The sequence below is a fragment of the Lontra canadensis genome, unplaced genomic scaffold (assembly GCF_010015895.1).
Source record: "Lontra canadensis isolate GAN:19392208 unplaced genomic scaffold, GSC_riverotter_1.0 scaffold30, whole genome shotgun sequence".
Lineage (NCBI taxonomy): Eukaryota > Metazoa > Chordata > Mammalia > Carnivora > Mustelidae > Lontra > Lontra canadensis.
The window spans coordinates 15,192,338-15,216,703 of NW_022631024.1; the positions used below are offsets into that span (position 1 = coordinate 15,192,338).

The 24,366-nt window shown below is 47.4% G+C and overlaps 1 protein-coding gene and 1 pseudogene across 13 annotated transcripts in view; both read right to left on the bottom strand.

Annotated features, from left to right (window-relative positions):
• Positions 1 to 1,168: 1,168 nt before the first annotated feature.
• FNBP1 (formin binding protein 1) overlaps positions 1,169 to 24,366 on the bottom strand; it is a 140,805-nt gene continuing 117,607 nt past the window's right edge. For 3 of the 13 annotated variants that reach the window (XM_032866085.1, XM_032866081.1, XM_032866079.1), the window contains 5 exons: positions 15,140 to 15,249; positions 8,865 to 8,997; positions 7,429 to 7,550; positions 7,003 to 7,139; positions 5,241 to 5,454 (listed from right to left, as the gene is read on the bottom strand). In XM_032866085.1, coding sequence (XP_032721976.1) covers positions 5,276 to 5,454; positions 7,003 to 7,139; positions 7,429 to 7,550; positions 8,865 to 8,997; positions 15,140 to 15,249 — 681 coding nt within the window. In that variant the 3' untranslated portion in view covers positions 5,241 to 5,275. Of the gene's footprint in view, positions 1,428 to 5,240; positions 5,455 to 7,002; positions 7,143 to 7,428; positions 7,551 to 8,864; positions 8,998 to 15,139; positions 15,250 to 19,012; positions 19,028 to 21,618; positions 21,703 to 24,366 lie in introns of those variants that run through there. The other 10 variants (XM_032866086.1, XM_032866077.1, XM_032866083.1 and 7 more) reach the window with 6 other exon arrangements.
• On the bottom strand, positions 23,479 to 23,575 carry LOC116872894 (annotated as a pseudogene).

Below are 24,366 nucleotides of genomic sequence, written 5' to 3' on the forward strand. Positions count from 1 at the left end.
CTTTTGTGGCCGCTGAACACAGGCCCATCCCTTAGCACCTGTCCTTTCTGTCCCTGTCCCTTCGGCTCCCGTAAGACATCCTTGTCTTAGATTCACAAATGTCGAGGAGAATTAAGGATGTTCGAGGTGACCACCCAGGTACCAATAGCCACACGAGACAAGACAGAGGCCCGATTTCCTTCTTGGGCTTCGGATGGTTCTCATTCACAGAAACTTCTGAAACCGACCGTGTCGGCACCAGAGACAGGAAGCTACGGCATGCCTGGGCACGGGCCACGTGGTCTCACATTTTCCTCAAGGATCCATAAGAGGAAGGGACTTCGCTCAAAAAGCCAGCTCAATCCAGTCTCCGTGTCCCACGAAGCACGTGAGAACATGGAGAAGCCGCAGGGTCACCTGAAGGACCGCCAGCAGCACGGGGTCTTTGGTGAGGAAAGTGCTAGAATCCTACGATGGGAATCTTGGGAATTCTCACTTTGCAACGAGCTAGCGCCCAGGTGAGCCTCTGGCTCCGCCAAGTGCCTCGCCCGGCGGCCCCCGCTCCCAGGGCAATGGCGGGGAGACGTGGGCTGGGACCTTCCCTCACTCCATGGCAGGTGGATACAAGCCTCTGCGTGTGGCCCTCAAGAGATGGAATTTGACTTCTAGTGTGGACCTTTCCAGGCCATGGAGCACAGGCCCCAAATCAAAACGTGTGTGTGTGTGTGTGTGTGTGTGTGTGTGTAAGCGTGCACACCACAGAGGGCGCTGTGTGCCTGCGTGTGAGCACCTGCGTGTCCCCCACGGACACTCTCAGGCCAGGAAATGTTGCAAGAGCTGATGGTTAGTATGAGGCGAGGACCCCTAGCCAGAAAAGGACCACCGAAGGGACTCGGGACCCGGGAACCCACCTGTGACATTCGGGGGCTCAGTCTGCCCGGCGCACGCCTGACCCTCCTTGTCCAGATTCTGTTAGTCTCCCCGGGCGGGGGGGGAGGGGGAGACCGGTGGCGAAGTTTTCACGAAAGGCACAGTGTGAACCATGGACGGGCCAGGATGCGCCAGGTAGACTGAGGGCCAAGGCAGGGGCCCGGGAAGGAGGGAACACGTGTCTAGCTGCCTTCTGGGGCCCCATGTGGGGTGGAGGGGGATGGGGACGGGGACAGGGACAGACCTGTCCCCAGAGAGGTGGCCAGGTGGGGCCATGGGGGGAGACGGGCCACGAGAAGCATGCTGTCGGGAGTAAAGAAAGGAAAAGGCAAAGCAGCCGCGTGGCAGGTGGGGAGAGGATGTGGCTTCAGGCCGCGACGACAGAGGGGACCGCGGGCCGGCCAGCCCGGGAGCCGTCTACGCGCGCGGGCGCCCAGGCCTGTGGAGACAAGCAGACCGAAGGGTTGCTCCGGGGAAGGCTCACCGAGGCTCCGGCTCCTGCAACCGCCTCTAGGGATCTACAACACAAAAAGACAGAAAGAGAAAGAGTGTTTAGAGGGAGGCTGGCGGCCTGGGGCGGGCATCTGGTCTGCACCGCCCGGGAGGGGGACAGCTCTAGAGCGTGGAGTGTTACCATGGGGCACGTCAGGGATAAGGAACTTTCACGGTCTCTGGTCGCCTCAGGGGCCAGCCTCCCCTTCAGGGGGAAGAGAGGCCCACGCGGCAGACCCGCACCCATCCACCCCCGGCCCCTCTTTCTGGGTCCGCTGAGTTTCGGAAGAAAGAAATGCAACCCGCTTTCCAGGCGGATGCAAGGGATTTCGAGGCCTGATTCTCTCCCCCGACCGACACTGTCGGCGCTTTACCAAAAAAAAAAACAAAACAAAACAAAAACAAAAACAAAAACAAACCAGTAAAATCTTGGTGAAAAGGAAAAACCTGTTACTCAGCAATCAACAGTGAAAGTTCTTCATCCAGAGTGGGGAGGAGAGGAAGGAGACAGAGACTCGGAAAGCCCTCAGGTGCACACAGGGCGAGAGACAGAGCAGGTGTCATCATTTAAAAGGGTGGGGGGAAGGGCAGAATTTTAAAAAAGCATTTGGCTGGCAAAGGTCCCCATGACTGAAGACAACAGAGTTAAATGCCCAGATTACACAGAATCATTTTCTCGGAAAAGGTGAAAAATCATTTAAAATACACAACACTGAGAAAAATATGTTTATTAGAGAGGCAGATACGAGGGTACAACCAGGAGGAGCCAGACAGATTCGTTTCTTTCAGGGTGAGAAGAGAGAGAGACAATCATTTTGGCCGTGTTGGAGCAAAACTTACTCAGAACACAAGTGTCTACAATAAAGTCAAGGCTGAGCAGCCAGCGGGGGACCTAGTCCTTCCGGCCTCCCCAGCGGTTACAAAACAAAAACGGTCATTAGGCAGCAGAATCACCAATAAAACAAACAGACAAGAGAGTCAAACGTTAAAACAAGGAATTCAAGTCATCCTTTTAGTTTTTAAACGGCAGTATATACAAAAATATGGGGGGCAGGCGGGCAGGGGGATTTCGGACATATTTAACAGAAAGCAATTTAAAAAACCAAACTGAACCATGAAAGAAGAGAGTCACGATCCAACTGACCACCAAACGTTCCTCTAGTCTAAATATTTTGGCAATTATTAAATAGTTACATCGTAGACCACACACACACACACACACACACACACACACACACACACAAGTGCACGGCGCAAAAACTGCTGCTTTGAGTTCTGGGCATGAGGAAGCAGAGCCCCTCGGCCTGGGAGGGGTTGGCGGGAGGCAGTGTTCTTGGGGGTGCCCGCAAGTTTAGAAACCCGTGGGGAAGACAGGCTTCTATGCATACACGAGGAACCTCGAAATGCGTCTCTAAAATAAAAGGAGAAAACTTTACCCACAAGCTGAGACTTGGCTTCTTTCATTTTAGCAGATAACCAGGGGTGGTGGGAGGGGGTCGAAAAATACCAAAGTTTATTCTAGGCAGAAATGGGAATTCTGATTCTTTGGGAGTGGTTTCAGGACTTCTAATAGTGGGTGCGTTGACCGGTTGGCACCGAGGCACTGTTCCATCCCTCGTCTGCAGCTGCCTGTGCTAAGGGCCTGGGGCACAAAACTTAACATCACAAGCATTCAATTATGTGCCCCAAATCAACACGTGCCCCCACCCCACCCCCACCCTCCAGCCCCACAAACCAACTGAGCCGTTTTCTGAATCAAATTTGCACAACTGTTAAGAAAAAAAAAAAAACCAATAAATAAACCCACAACAACGTCATGGAATGCCACACTTTCCAAGGGAGGCTTCCAAAGGCTCTCGTCCTCTTGGCCATTTTAAGACTTTGTCAGTGTTTGGTTCACTTCCTGTAGCAGTTCACAGGCTGGCCATGGGTCCCATCATTAGACAGAAAGCTCTGGTTCTAATAGCTGAGGTCCCCTGTTCGCCTGGGTCCATGCCCAGCGCTGTCACCTCCCCCAGCTCGTGAAGAGGAGGAACCCTGCGGCCTCAGGATCAGCAGAGTTCCTTGTGGGGAATGTTCACAAAGGGGAACAGAAATGATTTTCCTGAGAGGTCTGGGGTCCAGGGTGAATGGCTTTATCGATATTACGTCAGCAAAGGCAGAACAAGGCAAAAGAAACCAGAATCACAAAATGGTATTTTAAAAAAGCGGGCTGACCAATGTCCGTTTCCTGCTTTGGGCATTTGTATTACAATTCCATCAGAAGCCACCCCTGGGGGGGGGGGGGCACCTGCTGAAGGGTACATGGGACGGCTCTGTACGGTCTTTGCAACTTCCTGGCAACCAATCATTATTTAACAACAGACCGTGTATTAAAAACCAGGCTGTCATTAACGTTCATGAGGTTCCATTCTGGTGGTCCTGGGGAAATGAGAACTTTCTGAGAGAATCCACAAGAACCTGTAAGAGTGGGGCCCCCTGCTGTTGTTTTTTAAATCAGCTTTTTTTTTTTTTTTTTTGGTAGAATCAACTTTAAATCGATTTGAGCTTATAAAAGGAGCTCACAGTGTAAAAGCAAGGAGCTAATTTCCTATTTAAAAGTAGGAAGGACATGAATAAGTAATTCTCAAAGCCAAATAAAAAATCACAACCTGACCCCTCGGCCGTGGGCCCTTCATAGCTGGTTCTCTGGGACCACAGGGTAGATTCTCCAAACGGGCGCACAGCTGGGGCGACGCACGCCTGTGCTCGATTTCACCCCCTACGCTGCCGATTTAATAAAAAACGCAAATCCCCACGCGACCCAGATCCCTTTCAAGACGGTGAAATACTTTAGTCTGGTTATGGTTCATTATGTAAAATAAAACGAGCTAGCAATTTGAAAATGATTTTTCAGTAAATCCATATTTTGGGTCTTAAAGATGCCAAGGATTAAAAAAACCAAACCAACCGACCCAAAACACCTCTGCGAAAGCAAAGAGCTTCGGGGGGTTGTGTGTGTAGAAGCAGCTGCTGCTCCTTACAAGCCCCACCTGGGCACCTGTGAGCTGAAGGCCGCTCCTCCGGCCACAAAAGCTCCAGCAGAAGCATGCGGGGTTTTTGGTCAGTTACGGAAATGGCACTAGGGCATCTGATCGTCTCTGTCAAGGGCAGTGGGGAGCTCAGGGCCTCATGTAAAAGTCTACTGGTTAACCGTTGACCAAGCTTTTCCAGTTTTCAGCTGGTTGTCTGGGATCATGCAGACGGGAGAGGAAAACACGACGATATACCAATGATCTTATACACGTTGAAGGAAAAATACACACATTTAGTACCAATATAGGACTCGTCTTATTCTTTCCTTGAGGAGGGGGAGGTTTTATCGATGACTTCCTCCAAAGCAAATGACTGTAAGATCAAACGATCGAGCGTGGTTCAAGTTACGAGGTTTCAAAACGTAACATCCTAAGGGGGTTGCGTTCACGGCAGTTGCGAGAGAGAAACAGAACACAAGCCTTACCCACCCTGCTGATGTGTGTGAACTTTTAAAATTCAAAAATAGCAATTAGAAGCTAGAAGGCAATTTTTTTTTTGGGGGGGGGGATACCTACAGATACGGCCAGAGGAAGAACTGTTTATCTGAGCTCAAATGACAAAACTGTAAATTGGCAGTTGGCAGCTTTCCTTGTCCTATTCCATGAGCAAGTGAAACGTTTTATAGTCAAAACCAGCCAAGGAAATCCGGGTGTCGAGCGCCCACCAGCCCACCACGTGGCCACGGGACAGCACGCACTCCGGGGTCCTCCGGCTTTGGAAGAACCGCCCGGAACAGTCATAGTTGTGGGAACAGACAACTCCAATTTTTTTTTTTTACATTTTTTTTTTTTAAGTTGTATTAAATATAAGTCTTAGCACCTTTGGCATTTTTGTCCAAATAGACTTCGACGTACGAAGTGGGGACATAACCCTCTTCGTCTTCGTTTCTCCGAATGCGGGTCCACCCGTCGCCTTTGTCTTCCTCAATCACGTACAGCGTTTCTCCTTCAACCACGGAGATGGTCCCTTCATTCTGACCTGGAGAAGCAACATCAGAAGGGGTCAGGCTTCTCGCCGAAGCCAGGCGGAGCGCGAACGGGGAGCCTAGCAAGGGAAGAGGGGCAGTGAGGGAGGGACAGACGCGTGGACGTTGCAAGGGCTCGTCCCACGCAGAAGCTTCCAGACCCACCCCCCCAACAATGCTTCTCCAGCCCTCCAGGGAGCCCCCTCTCTCTCCCAGGAAGCCAGGTGCTCCCCAGGGGACATCTTGGGTCTGCTCTTCATCTCTTCTGGGGAGCGTGCGCTTATGGCTTTAATGACACCCTTTCAGACACTGTCCCCACTCGTTAACGGGGTCCCCAAGACCACTTGCTGACGTTACTGCCCCAGAACAGCGCCCACTGCTCACACAGCGTCCTCAAGCTCAGACTGGCCAGGGAGCTGCTTACAGGGGTGCCGTCGGGGTGGGGCCGAGGCGTGGGAATGAGATTAAGATGGCGACCTTGAACCTGGAGCTTTCTTGTCCCACCACACAGGTGGCCTGTCGTGAGAAGATCTGGAAGATCCCTCTGTCCCAGAGCTTCCCAAACCTACCTGAGCTCAGCCTGCGTCTCTCACGGCTTCCTTCGCATCTTTCTCCGTGGACATCATTCTGGCAACTCCAGGCTAATCTTTCAAACCCTTCATCCCTGTTCTCCCACTGGTCCCCCACACGTGACAAGACATATCCGTAGGCGCAGCTCGAACGGTGCCAACGCCCCGCTCAAACGTCTTCAACAGCTCAACTGTTGCCAGACAAAATCCAGACGACTCTCTTACCCCCGCCACGACATCATTCCTAGTCTCAGATTCTATCCCTCCCACCTCAGATGTCTAAGCTCCAGCCCAACAAGCCCACGCTTCCCTCACCTTCCTCCCTCCGATGCACAGAGGCCTGGAGAGTTCCCTGAATTAATTCTCTGAAGGAAGTGAGCGCCCTGTCCCGTGAGCGCCCAGCACTCCGTACCCCACCTCTGGTACGTGCCACCAGCGGACCTCTCCCAAATATGTGTCTGTCCTCGCTCCCCAGGGGCGGACACCACACCAACCCATCCCGTACCCCATCCCTCTGGGGGCTTTACAAGACAGGATCTCCTGGAAATACTGGATGAACAGATAAAATCATCATGGGGCGCCTGGGTGGCTCAGTGGGTTAAGCCTCTGCCTTCAGCTCGGGTCATGGTCTCAGGGTCCTGGGATCGAGCCCCGCTTCGGGCTCAGCGGATAGCCTGCTTCCTGCCCCCCTCTTTCTGCCTGCTTGTCTGCCTACTTGTGATCTCTCTCTCTCTCTGTCAAATAAATAAAATCTTTTAAAAAAAAATCATCAGTATTCCACACCAACTGCTGCAAGTAAGCTGCATGAACGCTGTTCCATTGGGCAGAGTAACAGGCAAAACATGCAACCTTGAACCAAATACTGATGATGATGACGGTGAGCGGAACACAGGGTAAAACGAGTGAGAAAGATCTGGAAGGCTTCGGAAGAAGCTCCAGTCATAGCAGACGGGACAGCATGCACAAGCGGGGAACCGGGCGGACGTGGGTCACCTTCGAACGTGTAGAGGGCTTTGCAGGTCCCGATGGCAGGCAGGGGCTCCTCCTCGTCAAACTCGTCGTCGAAGTCCGTGGCCAGCACCTTCCCCTCACCCTCCTGACTCTGCTCCTCCGTGTAACTGCCATCCGGGCTGCTCAAGAGAGGAAACCACGCAGCAACTATAGCGACTGCCCAGCGAAGCGCTCGCCCCCTGCCCCCCGACCGCTGCCACCAATGCCACCTCAGGTCACCCTGCGTGCTCCATCGCCGCCCCGCGCGGCCCGAGGGACCTACGCTGTGGGGAAAGGGCAGGTCAGGCATCTCGGGCTCCTCTGTATACAGAGCAAGTGCCTCCGCTTGTTTCTAGACTCCAGAACTGCACCACGGACACAAAGCAAAGCTGCCCCCACTGGACGGCAGGCGCGGCACAGATACTGTACCTCTCGCGGTCCTGGGCGCAGCTGTTGACCGTGGCCGGGTTCTGGGCGTCGAACATTCCACTCTGCCGGCGGGCCTGCTCGCTGCGTGCCGGCAGCCTGCCCTCCACCTCCGCCAGCCAGGCCTGCAAGCAAAAGCCACCAGAGACAGCTCAGCTGAGGGCCCGACGCGGGAGTCTTGAAGGCCCCGGATTCAGGGGGGCTCGATGGTCCCTGAGGCTGAGATTCAAGAAGGGCCACACGCTTGGGGGGAGGGGGGTGTCTCCTGTGTCTCTGCATGCAGCTGTACCAAGTACCCACACGCAACGGCTCCCAGCCCATCTCACGCTGGAGAAGTAGAAACAAGCGGGCTTAGGCCACTGTCACAATGTGGCATAAAGAGCTCTGGACTGTATTATCATCTTGGGCTTTTTTTTTTTTTTTTTAAAGTAGGCTCCATGCCCAGCGTGGGGCTCAGTGCAGAGCCTGAGTCTCCAACCGTAAGATCAAGACCTGAGCTGAGATCAAGCGGGAGCTTAACGACGGAGCCACGCAGGTGCCCCGCTACTCTTGGGCTTTTGAAAACAGCTGTGTGAGATAAGGTAAGTCGCTTCTGGTTCCTTCTGGCTCCAAAATTCTGTGACCGTGAGCTCCCGCTGGAGAAGGGGCTCCTGTCCCCCAGGAGCAGAGACTCCGTGTGAAAGCTACGTGCACCTTTTGTTTTGAGGAGTGAGTCACTCTTTTTAAGGGTAAAGAAATGCGTTTTCCAGGAAATCAAATTAAGATAAAAGATAAACTTATCTTGGGCAACATTTAAAATAGTGTGGAAAAGGCCAGAGGAAAAAAATGACCAGGAAAGAACACTTCGAGGTTCTAAACCCTCTAACTGATTGGCAGAGTCTGGGAAGAGTCTTAAAAAGCTGTATCTGACCCTTCATGGCTAGAAGTAACCGATTCTGCCCATAGCTCTTGAGTGCTCTCTCTCCCTCCTTAAAAACTATAGTATTTATCTTTCCTACTCATTTCTAATTGGTGTCTCTCAGTGGTTGTCACCTCTATAACCTTTGGATAATGGGTCCTTTGTAAGAACCGTAATGTATCTGACTTGATTTTTTTAACTTCTGGATTCACGACAGCCCACGCACAGCTGTCCCCTTCATCGGCAGGGGCTGGAACAGGACCAACCAAGCCAAGCACAAAGGACAAGGTGTACAAATACATTGATCAGTGCTGGGTTTAGGGGAGTCCTGGGCCGAAGGCATGCCAAGGGGCAGAACAGCCAGGGGTCTGACCACTTTTCCTTTTATTATGACTCGCCAACCTCCCCCCTCCCGACACCCTCCAGCCACATGTCTTGCACGAATCGCTGGTGTGCTACGGCATGAACCCAGCACGACTCCCAGCCTTTCCTCGGTTTCTTTTTCTTCCAACAGGGCTTTTCACGCACAGCGTTTTCATACCTCAAATTTCTGGGCTTCTAGTCGCAGTTTTTCTATATTTTGGCTCACTTCGGTTAATTTATGATCCAAACTGCCTGGGTCTCCCATCTGAGGATTCTTTAGGTAAACATCTTTCATTTTTGTGATGGCATCTCTGGAAAGAAAGAGGGAGCAGGACACAGTAAAGGTCAATGTCATCCATCAAGTGTCCTCTCCTACCGCCCCGCACGCCGCACGGACCGGCACATGGCATGATGGCATCACAGCGCGGGCTGGAGGGGAGTATTGGGAGCTGCTTTCATCCTAAAACTCCGTAAGAATTCTGTTCCCGAGGTCTGTATAATCCAGAGACGGATATTAAAATTTCGGTTGCCTTTTCTGAATGGTATCTGGAACCTCCCACTGCCCTCCGAGACTGAGAAACAAATCAGTCACGTCCCTCCCTTTGCCCCCCACGATGAAAACAGAACTCCAGCTGGCACTCTGGGTCCCACGGGCTCCCATGCGTTCCCCTCGTGGAGGAGCACAGTTAACGGCTTTGGAAATTTTATGACACACTCTTTTAACTATTAAGAAACCAAACCCACAGTTGGTGTCCATGACAGGTGGGCAACCGAGCTTCAAGGCGACCCATCGCCAGGCCCCACGCCCTTCCTGAAGCCGGGAGGGCAGCCGCCCGCAGCGGCCTGAGCAGATAATCCCTCCAGGAGTGTGGCAGCCATGCCTGGGGCTATCTCTGGGACCAAAGGGCTCTATTCATTTTGAATTCTGGCTCTGAGGGACTGAGGGACTTTCTGTATAGGGTTCCGTAGGGTTCGGAGATGTTCAAAGTTTAGAGCAAATGACTCTGCAGGTGGTAAGGGGCCAACTTTAATGAGCTTCAGTAAAAGGCAGCCTTGACCTGTTATACAACATAGGACCAATGAAGCAAACCCAGTTAGAGTTATGGGAAATAGTTTAACTGAAACTATAGAAATAATAGGAGGAGAATTTCCCAAAGTCCCCATCCGGCCTGGGCCCGCCCCCTTGCATCTGAGCCCGCCCAGCCCGCTGCTCCTTTGTGGGTACCCACCATCCGCTTCCCCTGAGGTCACATCTCCCCTGCAGCCCTCCCTCCCCCTGCACTCCCTGCCCCCTGACTTTGCTCCCCTTCCTTCTTTCCCACCCGGTGAGTTTGTTATTATGCTTATTACTGTTCATCCTCAGTTTTTTCCTACTTCAGTAGAAGCTCTGGAAGGAAGCTCTATGGGCTCAAGCTCTTTTGTTAACTTGGTATCTCCCCGGGGCGGGACACTACGTGGCACACAGCAGATGCTCAGTAAGTATCTGAGATGAATAAATGCTCTTACAACAAACAAACTATAATGTCTGCCTTTACCAAATTCCTTTCTAAAAAAAATTATTTATTTATTTGACAGAGATCACAAGTAGGCAGAGAGGCAGGCAGAGAGAGGGGGGAAGCAGGCTCCCCGCTGAGCAGAGAGCCCGATGTGGGGTTCGATCCCAGGACCCTGGGACATGACCTGAGCGGAAGGCAGAGGCTTTAACCCACTGAGCCACCCAGGCGCCCCACCAAATTCCTTTCTTGACCTTATGGCTACACCTCCAGCTACTGCCCCATCTCTCGGCAAAGATTTGTCGAGATTCATTACCTCCAATTCTCTAACTCCTGTCTCTCCTCATAGGTCTCCCCAGACGTTTAACTTTATTCGTCTTTTCAAGGAACCAGCTTTTGGATTTGCTGATCCTTTTTGTTGAGTGCGTATGTTTTTCTGTGTCATTAATTTACCCTCTTTTCTTGCTTCTGTTTTCTTGGGTTCAATCTGCTGTGCTTTTTCTAACTTCTTGCGATAGACACTCAGCTCACTGATGTTTAGTGTTTTTTGTTTTTGATACATACGGAAAGCTATAAGTTCCCTTTGTGAGTGTTGCCTCAGTGACAGCCCAGTGATGTGTGGAATGTGGGTTCAGGTTCAGCTCTGCTCCGATATCTTCCAATGTCTTTTTTTTTTTTTTTTTGTGCTTTCAGTGTATTTCTTTTTCTTTCTTTTTTTTTTAAACATATAACGTATTATTTGTTTCAGGGTACAAGTCTGTGTTTCCAATGTGTCTCTTGATTTCTTCTTTAGTCTCTGAGATACCTAGAGCTACATTTCTTAATTTCTAAATGTTTGTTATTGGTACCCAACTTTACTGCAGGCTTTGGAGAACACACCTTGAATGGTGTCTAGCCTTGGATTTTGTTGAGATCTGTTTTGTGAAAACAGGATATGCTCAGGTTGTTGGAAATGTTCTATGTGTGCTTGAAAAGAATGTGCACCATTAAATTATTGGATAGACATGTCTGAGGTCAATTCTGTCAATTATATTATTTAAGTATTCTGTCCTAAAAACGACAGATGTTGGCGAGGATGAGGAGAAAGGGGAACCCTCCTTATTGTTGGTGGAAATGCAAACTGGTGCAGCCACTCTGGAAAACAGCATGGAGGTTCCTCGCTGAGGAGGAGGAGGAGGTTGAAAATAGAGCTACCTTACAACCCAGCAATGGTACTATTGGGTATTTACCCCAAAGATGCAAATGTAGTGATTCGAGGGGACACATGCACCCAAATGTTCACGGCAGCAATGTCCACAATAGCCAAACTATGGAAAGAACCTAGATGTCCACCAACAGATGAATGGATAAAGAAGATGTGGTGTATATATACAATGGAATACCATGCAGCCATCAAAAGAAATGCAATCTTGCCATTTGTAACGACGTGGATGGAACTAGAGGGTATTATGCTGAGTGAAATAAGTCAACAGAGAAAGAAAATTATCATATGATCTCTCTGATATGATGAATTTGAGAGGCAACATGTGAGGTTTGGGGGTAGGGAAGGAAAAAAATGAAACAAGATGGGATCGGGAGGGGGACAAACCATAAGAGACTTAATCTCACAAAACAAACTGAGGGTTGCCAGGGTGGGTATAGAGAGGGTGGTTGGGTTATGGACAATAGGGAGGGTGTGTGCTATGGTGAGTGCTGTGAAGTGTGTAAACCTGGCGATTCACAGACCTGTACCCCTGGGGCTAATAATACATTATATGTTAATAAAAAAATTTTAAATTAAAAAAAAAATTCTATCCTGAATCTGTTAATCTGTTCTACCTGTCACTCAGAGAACTGCATTAAAAATCTCTTCCAACAATGACGTGTTTGTATTTCTTGTACATACTCATGTCAAAGGGTTAACAGTATAACCTTTTCTATGTTTTAAGATCGACAGTTCTACAGCTTTAAACTGAGCTGTTTGTTCCTTGAAACATTTAATGTTATGAAGTTGACCTTCCTGAGCTGAATAGTTTGAGGGGTTTTTTTTGGCCTGAAAGTCAGTCATCTTCTGGCTGGCACTGGCCAACCAGTATCTTTTTCTAGTCTCTTATTTTCAACCTTTCTATACCTATATGTTGTTGTTGTTGTTTTTAATACCTTATGAGTTAGCTGTGCGTTTTATAGGCTGTGGATTTGGGGTTGTTGTAGTTTTGTCTAGTCTGAAAATCTAATCGGGACATGTAGTCTGTTGACACTGAACATACTCATTTTATTTTACAGATTCTATGTGCCAGGCATTGGTCCAAGTACCTCCCATACACCGACACATTTAATTCTATTAACTTCCTTTTCAAGATGAGGAAACAGAGGTAAGGTTAAGAGGTTAAGAAGCTTGTCCAGGGGCTCCGGGTGGCTCAGTGGGTTAAGCCTCTGTCTTAGGCTCAGATCATGATCTCAGGGTTCTGGGATCGAGTCCTGCATTGGGCTCTCTGCTCATCAGGGAGCCTGTTTCCCACCCACCCTGCCTACTTGTGATCTCTGTCTGTCAAATAAATAAATAAAATCTTAAAAAAAGAAAAGAAAAGAAAAAGAAATAGGTGGAACCAGGTTTGAACCCAGGGTATTAAAAAAATTTTTTTTTTTATTTTATTTATTTAAGTAATCTCTACACCCCACGTGGGGCTCGAACCCACGACCCCGAGATCAAGAGTCGCACACTCCTCTGAATCAGTCGGGTGCCCCTGAACCCCAGGGTATTTCAAATCTACCCTCACGCTTTGTGCTTTGATGAGTCCTGCCTTGTTCCTCTTGGACAAGACGTGAGTTGCATGAGAGCAGAGGTTTTCATGTGTTCTGTTCACCGTTTTATTCCCAGGGTCTAGGATATTTCCTTGCACACAGTAAATGCTCAATAAATAATCATCTAGTAAACTGTTAAATGGCACTGGCCTTATCAGTAGGGCCGCTGTGAGCGTTAAAAGGTTAACCAGCTTCTACGGCCACAACCCAAGTGGCAGAGAAAGTTTTCTACCTAATTCTTGGACAACAGTGTCCATGACCTTCTACAATGTCGTTTCAAATACCTGAGTCAGAACTTGTCACTCCCGTACGGAATATAACTGCTCAGTTATTCCACAGGCCGAGGGGTAATGGGCTGATACATGCAGGACCCTTTTTATATTTGGTTCCGCATGTAATAAAAAGGATAAAGAACACTTTCATCTCATGAGGTGTGTTTCTAACACAGAACAAAGTTAATTATCTATGTTGTTATTTGTTATGCACAGTAACAGTGTCCATAAAACCACCCATCTGGGGCGCCGGGGGGGCTCAGTCGGTTGAGCGTCCCACTTGATTTCGGCTCAGGCCAGGATCTCAGGGCCGTGGAAGCCATGTCAGGGCTCTGAGCTGGTGGGGAGTCTGCTTGAGATTCTCTTCTTCTGCCCCTCCATGCCCCTGACCCTCTACCCCGTGATCTCTCTTACTCTGTCTAAAAAACATTAAAAATATAAATAAAATAAACAAATACATAAAACCACCCACTTTTCAGAAGTTGTTCTATCAGCAGTAAACAACTACTTTTTTGTACTAAAACTACCACTTTCATGGGGCATCTGGGTGGCTCAGTGGGTTAAGCCTCTGCCTTCGGCTCCGGTCATGATCTCAGGGTCCTGGGATCGAGCCCCACATCGGGCTCTCTTCTCAGCGGGGAGCCTGCTTCCCCGCCCCCCCGCCTGCCTCTCTGCCTCCTTGTGATCTCTGTCAAATAAATAAATAAAATCTTAAAAAAAAATAAAATAAAACTACCACTTTCATACTAAACTGTACTACTGCCTAATCGATTTTGTTTTTTGGCTTTTTGCAAGACCAAATTTTATTTTATTTATTTTATTTTACTTTTTCGCATTACCAAATTTTAACTCCAGGTTTGCCACAACGAAATTTATGTAGAATCCCTCTTTGGCCTGTTTACAGGCCACAAAACCTCAAGTTATCTTTTAGAAAATCTCAAATAGATGAATGATTCCCCGATTCACTCAGTGAGAATTTATAAGGCGAGAGACAATAAATAAAGTGATTTTTCCATCAGGATCACTAGCAAGTAGCCCCTAAGTGACAGCAAAGACCTACGGGCTACAAATATGGGGAGGGAAGCACAAATGAAGAGATTATCAACTCTTTTCGTCTTATTTTTCGCATATACACCATCCTGGGATCAAACTCACAGAACGGCTCAGAAAACGGGGAACCCCAGTTGTGGGATCCTGACATAGGAGCTTCTCAAGAGTGGGAAAACATCACCCCGCTGGCGGCTGGTGGTGTGTGTAATAAGACATAATGCGATTTGTTTTCTACACACTATCAGTACGCTCTACAACAAGGTACAGAGACGTGAGAATCTCTGGGAAGGCTGACTATTACTTACCCTCAAATAGGAAGACAAGGTTATTTTAGACCCAAAACTAGAATGTGGGGCAAGGGAGGGAGGTGGGACTCACGCCACACTCCTCTTCCTCATTTTTACATACTTATAAGAAAAGAGGGTGGGGGATGGGCAGAACAGGTGACTGGGATGAAGGGGACACTTATCATGATGAGCCCCGAGTCACGCACAGAAATGCTGGGTCACCGTAGCGTCCACCTGAAACTAACAGAGCACTGGATGTTAACTGTCCTGGAAATAAAGTTTAAAACTTAAAAAGAAATAAAAATTAAAAAAAAAAAAAAAGAAGTATGGAAATACAGAGGAAGAAAAAAACAGATAACCAAATGTATTTTGTTCCCCAAACTCAGAGTAAAACCTATTAAAAGAATTCTCCCGCTCTGCAATGAAGCCATCTAGTAGACCCTCCATGAAAAAAACAAACAGCAAGACCCCACACAGCTGAAATCAATACTCTTCTTGAAGCTAATTTGGGATTTCCCATCGTCCACACTAAACCTGAATCTTGTAATAAGTCGCGTCGCTCCACTCTACCTCTGATCCATCTCCTTCTGAATTTCTTTATTTAATTCATCGACTTTCTGCTGCAGCTTCTTCCTTCTCTGCTCGGGCGGGAGGTTGCTGAAATCCTCAGGCGTGGCACCCTGCGGACACAAACAGGCATGAGCCCGCGCTCGTCCCTGAGGACAGACACTGCACGACGCCTGCACGATGCAGGCCCCAGACACCGGGGGTGCCGAGGTCCGCGTGTGTTTTCATGACCAAAAGGGAAGCTCTTTCCCAGGACACCCAGCTGAGATGTAAGATCGATGCATGCAAACTGCAGAGAAGTCCCATACACCGGCTCGGGGTCCAGGTCTGCCCGCCAAACCACCTCGGCCAAGGCAAGGAGCAAGGCTGCAGAAGGGGAGGGGGAGAAAAAAATTCCGGCCCCCACAAGATTCGGTGAAGACCACATTCTGAGGCAGATCCTTCCCTTGACCGTCAGTGTTGGCGGCAACACTGGAGTGTGAAGGATGTCTGAGGTGTCTGTTCCCTTCGTACCACACAGGGACAAGTGCCCCCATCAACGGTCTCATGTTGAACGCACCGCTTTACTCCCTACTCTGGGTCTTTCTTCCCACTTCTCCACACAGGCTGAGGCCCAAAGTTTCCATCCTCACCAAGTGACAGATGGGACGTCTGGTTCCTCAGAGAATGTGGGGGAAAAGGCCATTAAAACATCTATCCTCCCCCTCTCCCCCCCACCCCACCCCCTGCACTCTCCCCTCCACTGCCTCTAAAAGTCAGGTCACTCCTTTCTGACATCTGTAGGGTGACCTCAGAAAATCCACATAGAATGGGCCCCCAGACCTCCACACCAACTCCCCAGCATCCGAAAGCCATGCCAGCTGTTTCCAATCCAGCAGAAAGAGCCTATTTTGATATCTGGAACCCCTTTCAGAAACAATTAGGATCTTTCCTCGGTGCGTACGGTCTCAGTAGAAAACCCCAACAGCGAGCTTCCAGACTCTTCCAGACTCTTCCAGGTGCTTACGAGTCAGGAGCTTCGGCTAAAGCTGCTGGGGGATCAAGTGCCTTTGATTCCACGAAGTGATTTTCATAAACAAAGAGAAATGGATTCAATCGCCAGGGATAAGCCAAGGAATTTAAAAAGAGATTTTACTTTAGAGCCAATGAAACAGGCTGGCTGGGGCACGGGGGTGGAAAGGAGAGGACCTGGGGAAGGTAATTCCAAAATCGAGCTGAATTGGCCAAGCAGCTGACATGGTGCTGGTGACCCCGGCTCCCTGGCTGCTTGGGACCGAGCACCAGGGCTGCTGTGCCGGGAGGTGTGATGCAACCGCGCTTACCGCAAGGCCACGCACACACCTTCCAGCTGATGTTTAGACTCATGTGTGTGCGCGTGCCCGCGTGTGTTAGAGAGAGAGAGAGAGAGAGAGAGAGAGAGAGGAGTGAAACCAGAACACAAGTGGCTAGTCCGTCATGGCAAGCCAAGCAAGTTCAGTTGCCTAGAGCGAAAATGACCCAAACTCAATTTCAGCACAGAAATCAATCAGGCTGCTTGTTTCCGTCCCCGGGCGATTCTCGGGTTGGAACACGTGCAACCTGAATCGTGTGCTTTTCACTTTGCTCCGCTCCAGCACCGAGCCCGAAAGCACAACACCTTGTCTTCCTGCTGAGGTTACTTAGATCACATCAGCATGTTTTCTAAAATTGAGGTGATTGTTTTGTTTTGTTTCTTCGGGGCTGGAATGCCATAAAACGAAAGGCACGCTGCTTCGGAAGCCAGGAAAGGCAGGGAGGGCGCCAATGTTAATTCATTAATAGTTACGAAGCCGAACTGCAGGCTAAGAGTCCCAAAGAATTTTTCCTACAAAGAATGGAAAAGTTCTCATCTCTGCGCTCGTGAATACGGCGGCCACACACGGCTACTGAGCCTTTGAAATGCAGCCAGGGCGACCGTGGAACTGAATTCTACATTTTTATTGGATTTTAATTAACAAACATTTGAATAGGCTTGCGTGATGGATGGCCAGTGTATGGGATTCAGGGGTAGACTGTGAGCAGGTGAATTAACTTCAATTACTTATGAGAACTAAATAAATAAATAAAGGAACAAATTAGGTCCCTTTCGATAGGTACTCTATGTTTCTGTATTGTTATTTAGAAACTAATCTCATGAACCGTGCCTCAGACAAACTTTACATTGCCCTTGGAGGCTGAGCTCACGGCTTCTAGATCCGAAGGAGTGTTAGGTGTCTGGAAGTACCTTGAAAGGCCATTAAGACTTGGGTGACTTTAAGCAATACTCTGACCCAGGATTCGTTTTGCAACAAAGGAATTTTATTTCCAGCTTTGAGTCAGAGTAGACTTTCTGAAATCTTTGTTGTGGTCCAGTTTGGAAACAGACTGGCCCCACGGGTGGCACTGGTTTTGCAAGACGGGGTCAGTGTGTGTAGGGATATTTTAAGTGGCTGCGGCTCTGGGAGGCCCTTGTTTTACATACTTCTGGAATCAAAGACTTGCTCTGAGCCTCTCCCCGCAGGAGCACAAGCTACAAGCACAAGAAGCGTAAGCGGCTTCTTTGGAGTTCACACCTTTTCTACTCCAGGCATCTTTGGGCAACACTTCCCTTCTTTACTGGCTTCCAAGTAATGGTATAAAGCAACAGTTCCATACCAGCTTGGTCAAATGATTTCTATCTCAGGCAGAAAGACTGCCTAATTTTATTAATACTGTTATCTTTTGCTTCTAGTGCCTCAGCAAAAGAAGAAATACAGACAGGGCAAGGAAGAAACCCCAGTACCTGAGAGACTCCTACTTAATTGACCCAGTTCCTCCCAAATCCATGCTGTTGCCCAACTCAGTTCATTGAAACATTTAGAGTGTTTTCCTTCTCGTAGAAACCTTAATTAAGGACTCGTCTGGGGATTTTATTTCATAGTCTAAGAAATGTTCCATTTAATGAGATACTCGTTTTCTCTGGGGTTGGGTTAGTTGCCAAATACTGAGTCAGGCTGAAAAAATTCTGGAAATCCAAATGTATATGTATCCATGTACACACATACAAATGTGTAGATAAGGACCACCAGAAACTCTTATCCTGCATCATCAACAGCAATGCATAAAGTAGCTGACCTTATTCCTGGGTGAATTGTTACAGTGTATCATTGTCCATAATTTTAAGACATTTTCAGCTGTGGTGTTTAGAATACTATGTAACTTACAGATTTCTAAAGTATAGTTAGGAGTTACAGAGTTAAAAAGTTTCTTTTAATAAATTTAATGATTAGTCTGTTTACTAGGGCTATGCGATTAGGTAGGAACAACACAGGACACTAAGTAAATTATTTTAGAAAGGCTTAGGAGGCTCTTTTCACTGTCCATAAAGTCATCTTGTGATTTCTTAAATCGGCTATGCATAAGGCACCCACATATTTATGTAGCGACTTAAAGATCGCATGGGTTGCAATTCTCCCAGGCTGCCTTGGACCTGAGTTTGAGACTGGCACCATTCCTGCCCATCTCCTTCAGGCTCACTGCGTTTTTCACCTGCTTCTGTGGCTCCCAGGGAGAATATCTTTAGCTGTTAAATTTACTTTTACTCCAAATGATCCATAAATAAACTCCCCAATATCAAATATGTATATTTCTGATCACATTTAAATAAAGTTTATTAATATCTGCCATCCTCTTAAGGCCCCAGTAAGAAAGGAAACCAAATCATGAGTTAAGCGTTAATTTTCTTAGCAACTTGAAAAGATTAAGATCGCCCCTAGTGGATTTTGGACCTTTGGATTGCACAAGTCTAATGAAGAAACACCAACGAAAGCATACGCAAGGGAAACATACACCCAAAAAACCTGATTAGATTTGGGACATGCATAGAAGAATTGTGCTTACCAGCTTGAGAGAAAGCTTCATGTAAAAATTGAAGAGGTAACAGGGGAAAAAAAGAGAGAGAGAGAGACAACACATCAGAAGAAGAGGAATTCGGTCAGTTGCACCGTATTAACATAACACATAAATTCACCTGTCGCTTGTGAAAATGACTTGCAGTGGATCTGTGCAAACGTTCACAAGAGGGTCTGGCCCCTGCCAAAACCTTCCTTTCGCTGCCATGTTGCCAGAGCAAAAAAATAAAGAAAGAAAAGGAGAGTTTCTGTTCACAGTTCTGTGTGGGTCACATCGGCCTGGTTATAAGCTAAAATAAGTTTGCAGTTGGTGACACATGCTGATAATAAAAGACAAAAATAATCACATAGGCTTTTGTTCACCACATTTCACATGGGAAGTTTTACTCACAGGGGGGAGCTGAAGAGCAGTGACTTCCGCAACGTACAAGTAATGTATTTATTTATCTTAAGGAACTCTAATAAACGTGAAGACTGTCATTTCTCAAAGGCATGAAGGTAGACTCTTGAGTGGGTGAACGCATAACCGGGGGCTGGAAGTTGCTCTAGGAAACCATCTGCAGGATCCAGAAAGCCTCTCTGCACCAGGCCAGAGGCAGGACGATGCCCTTGCATCGCTCACCACCCCCCCCGCACCCGTGGAAGGTGTGTTCAGAGGCTCACATGCACTCTGAGTCCTACCCACGGGGGTTACAAAGCACCTGGAGCGCTAACTGGAGTAGCTGCCCTGAGAGTTACTGTTAGGAAATCGCCAGTTATCTCAACTACCGAGGGGCACTCCTTGCTCTGCATTTCTTGACCATTATCAGGAGGCAGCAGGTGCAATTTTGCTGGGCCTGGAGATTAGCAAAGGTAGAGTGACTACTGGACACAAAACAGATTAAAAGGCATCTCCAAATTATTAAAAAAAGAAAGAAAGAAAGAAAGAAAGAAAGAAAAACATTTGGCTCTTCGTTAACAGGTGAGACATACTCTATGGCCAGGAAGCAGTGTTTTGAGAGCATGGTGCGTTTTAACTTAGCTGTCGTCAATCCTAAAAGCTCAGGCAGCTGCGGTAGGATCAAAAATATGTTGGAGACCAAGGACCAAAGAACGAGCCCTTTGATTTTAAATTGGGAGTGCAGGGCGTTAAAAAATTCCTTAACCAGGTTTAAAAAATCTTATTAAGATGAACTAAAAATGGACACTTCTTTTCAAATAGGCATTAAGCTTTGAAAGAAATCGCCCCTATGGGGGAACAGACTTTAAGAGGCAGTGAGACAAAACTTGTGGGAGAACAAGGCAGCAGGTACAGGCACCCTCCTGACTCTCCCTGTGGCCCCTCCTGTGAGCTTTAGCACAGATCAGCTGATCACATCTTGAGTTCTTTACAGACAACACTCAGGGTGCACAGCGGAAAACTTGGCAAATATCTTCCCGGCAAAGCACGCTACCCCCTACAAATGTTTTCTCACACAGGATCGTCTAAATGTGGCAAATTCAAACACCTGATGTTTGAACTCTGTACACTACCTGTTCTCTCTTCGGCTACTTCCGTTACTTACACGAGCATATCAATTATATGTTCTTTCTTAAGCATTCCAAAAGAAGAATTCTAGCATCGAAACGAACAGCACAGGAATGATTACCACTTCATAATAAAAACGAGTCGTTAGGATCGAAAATAAATCTGAGTACCCATAGGAAATCCCGGATTTTCAAGACAAACGCAGTCTTCTGAAGTGGACAGTGATGGGCCCTCTACAAGAAGCACCATCACGGGGTGTGGTATCCTTGTAATACCGGTTTTCGGTCTTAAGCTGTAAGCCAGCCAGTTAGATCACTTAACATGGGAAACCAAAGCCTTTGAGAAAATACTTGTAAAGACTGCATTAGGTGCACCGCGAGACATCCGAGGAACTAGAAAGCGGTCAGTTTCAGGCAACAAGTATGAAGCCTTGGGAGCCACACATGTCAATAACACATGAGGGGACACAGAGCCAGCGGGTCCATGTGTTACTGCACGGCCACAGGTACAAACCTCAAGTACGAAGAAAGGGGACAGTGAAAATAAGTACAGAAGTAACGGTTGAATTATGGTCCGTGGAAAGTCACAGGACTACTCTGTGACCTCGCCCACGCCCCGATGATTGTTTTGGTTCCCCAAGCTTCATGGCATGACCCTCTTACGGATCCATCTCTTTCACACGGGGCTGGGGGGGGGGTCCTCGCACGATCTACACGACCGCCGTCTGTAAGAGTGTCCTCCTGGGACCACGCTCTGCGGCTGTGGTTATGGGTGAGATTCTGCCCTAGAATTGCACCCGTGGACATCTTCTCAGACGGCAGTCACGATCAGCGAGGAGCGGGCAGAGCCAAGCTCCATCCACTGCCGTTTTGGGGAAGCCTGGTTGTTCTTGGGAAGTTGGTTCCTTTTTCCCACCCGAGCTTTCCAGATGAAGTAACTTGGGGCTGACTTTATAGTAATAACTTGGCCCTTCCCGTGTCCAGGTCACCCAGGGGAGAATTTCGTTGCCGGGTCCCCAGTCTTGGTGCTGTCCGAGGGGTTAGTACCTGAGCCATGACTCAATGCCTGGCCGTCACAGGTCAACTTACAACATAGTCCCTAGCTTCAAAAGCATACGTGGGTTTCCCTATCGTCCTCTTCATGAGTTCTTTGTGAAAACAGAAAGACTGAGTCTGCCAATAATCAGCAAGAGAACAAGATAAAATGAATAAAATTAAAGTGACCATAAAATTGTAACATCTGACAAACAATCAGTAAGGATTTTCCAAACCTTTTGATCAACTGCGATGGGATTTTTTCCATGCCATGAACTCTAACACATGGGGGGAAATGGGCCCATATTTTAGATTTAGAAGGCCCTTGTCGAGACCAGAAAGAGAAATCTTAATTTAAGACAACAAAATTACATTTGTAAATTGCAAGCAGAGACCATCCTGTCTAGTTTCATTTTTCCTTGTCTTAGGTAAAGATGAAGAAATGGTTACGAAAGCTCGGTGGCATACTTTAGAAATGTTCAGTGAAACAAGATTTTCTTACAGATGCCAATGATTCACAACAACAACAAAAAAACATTTTATCCTCGTTCATTATTTAGACACAAAATCAGCTATGCTAAGAATCGTCTGCATAGGGGTCACACATTCGGATAATAGGAACAAAGGACTGAAATCTGGATCTGAAAGCTGCAAAACACAATAAATTAATAGATGTGTTAAAATCGCAGATCTGTTATTCTAGGACACTTTTCCTATCTTTGGCACAACAGTCTTAAAGTTCTAAATGAGGCATGAAGGAAACAGAAGGACAGTATCATTTTCATCACGGGCCCCATAATCCATGTACCTTCTGTGTTGAGATTGTTTTAAAATCAAATTTATTTCCCCAAACTTCAGATTTATTTTTCATTTTTGAACTTCCTAATTTTACTTCTGTGATGCATTTCCTTTTTTTTTTTTTCTTTTTTGTTCACTTCAACTTCCTGAAGGAAGGGACCTCCAACCTGACCCTCACTGAGAGCAGGCTGACCCAAAATGAAGGAAGCAGAAATATGTTTCTATTTATTCACTAATTCTTCTAGAATGTGTATGTGTGTTAACTCTCAGGAAAGCAAAGCATAGATTAAAAAAAATTTTTTTTAACCGAGGTTTTGCTGAGCACAGATTTAAAGAGTAAGCAATAAAATTCATTTTGCTCATTTATAAATTTTAAAAGAGGGATTTTCCTCTAAATCATCATAATAACTCATTTCTTATTCCCCCCCTTTTTTAAAGGGGTATATTTTTCCTAGCCATCTTTCCCATACACTTATTGATTACTGACATTCTTTGGTCTTTTCCCAAACATTTAGAGAACATCATGAAATACAGATTCGGAAAACCATTTGTAAACAGCAGACTGTGGTGGTGTTGAGGGAATGACACAGACACAGAAACAAACGGTGAACAGTCACAAATATTCCACATACTCCATCGTGAGATTCCAAAAGACCATGCAGAGGTACTTGTTAGAAACAGAATAAACGAGTGCTTTGGTCAAGGTCTTGCAAGTGGCCGAGAGATGGGTTAACTGACTTACAGTTAACATAAAACTTTATAGTGTTGCAAAAACACCCTGGCCAGATGCTGGAAATTCTTCCAGGAGTAAGTGGGATGGACGGGAGTTTTCAAAGCCAGCCTGATGGAGCCAGGAACTGGGATCTAATTATAGAGCTCAACGCGGTCCATCACCCACTTCCGAAGCTACGCTCTGCCTTCTAACAACGGCTCTCTTGAAATCTTGAGGAAATTACACCATTAATTCTTAACCTGATATGCTGGGGAACCTTAAGACAAGATAATTTCGCCGACTATCTGTATCCTTTACAGAAAATGTTGCGATCCCCTTATTAAAGGAACCCTGCATATACAGAATGGGGGGGTTGTCCCTCATTCTACTTATTTACTTATTTTTAAAATACGGGATGCTTCGAGAATTTGCGTGTCATCTGTGCTAATCTCCTCTGTATCATTCCAATTTTAGTATATGTACCACCCCTCGTTTTAGTCCCAGCTATTATACATTGACATTCTTTTTTACCCAAAGGAAGGGAAGAGTAAAAATTATGTTTCTACAGGAACACGTCCCACAGCCACTGCCTTGCAGTCCCCACAGATCGGGATAAAAGACCTTACTGGGCCCACGTGTCCGTTTACTCCTGACCGCCATGCCTCGATCTGGGGATGGCTTTGACTACACGGATCAGTTCGATTTATTTGGGAGGCTCCAAATGACTTTATTCCACTTTTGTCCTCGCAACCAAACGGGCAACTCCTTTGGGTCCCTGGATCAGCTGCACAAAATCCCATGCGTCTGGCACAGGTGTTCCTAACCGAAATGGCAAGCTGGAGTTGAGAGGACGTCCACTAACAAGTCAACCCTGTCCTAGCAGATGCTCCCCGAGTGTGGATGTCACAGAACCTCGGACGACGAGCAGGCTCTCTGACTTTACTTCTTCCTAACCTCATCTTTTGGGGCCCCAGTTTTCTTACCAGTAAAATAAGGATGTCATAGTGCCCAGGCTCACAGGGCAGTCGAAGACAACCACGGAAGAGAGTCTGGTCCCCCATCAGCGCTCAGTAAATGTTAGCTGCTTATTATCTCCACCTCTAACGATAAATCTGGCCGTAAGCCTCTTCCAGCCAACAGACATTTTCTCACCATCTTCTAAGTTCCCCAACACAGCTCAAGAAACCACCGTAACCTCGTGACATTTCCCCCTCGAACCTTGAGGCTTAGCTCAGACAGAAGCAGCTCTGTGACCCTCATGCTGTTCTCAGCAACCATCAAGCAAATGTTTT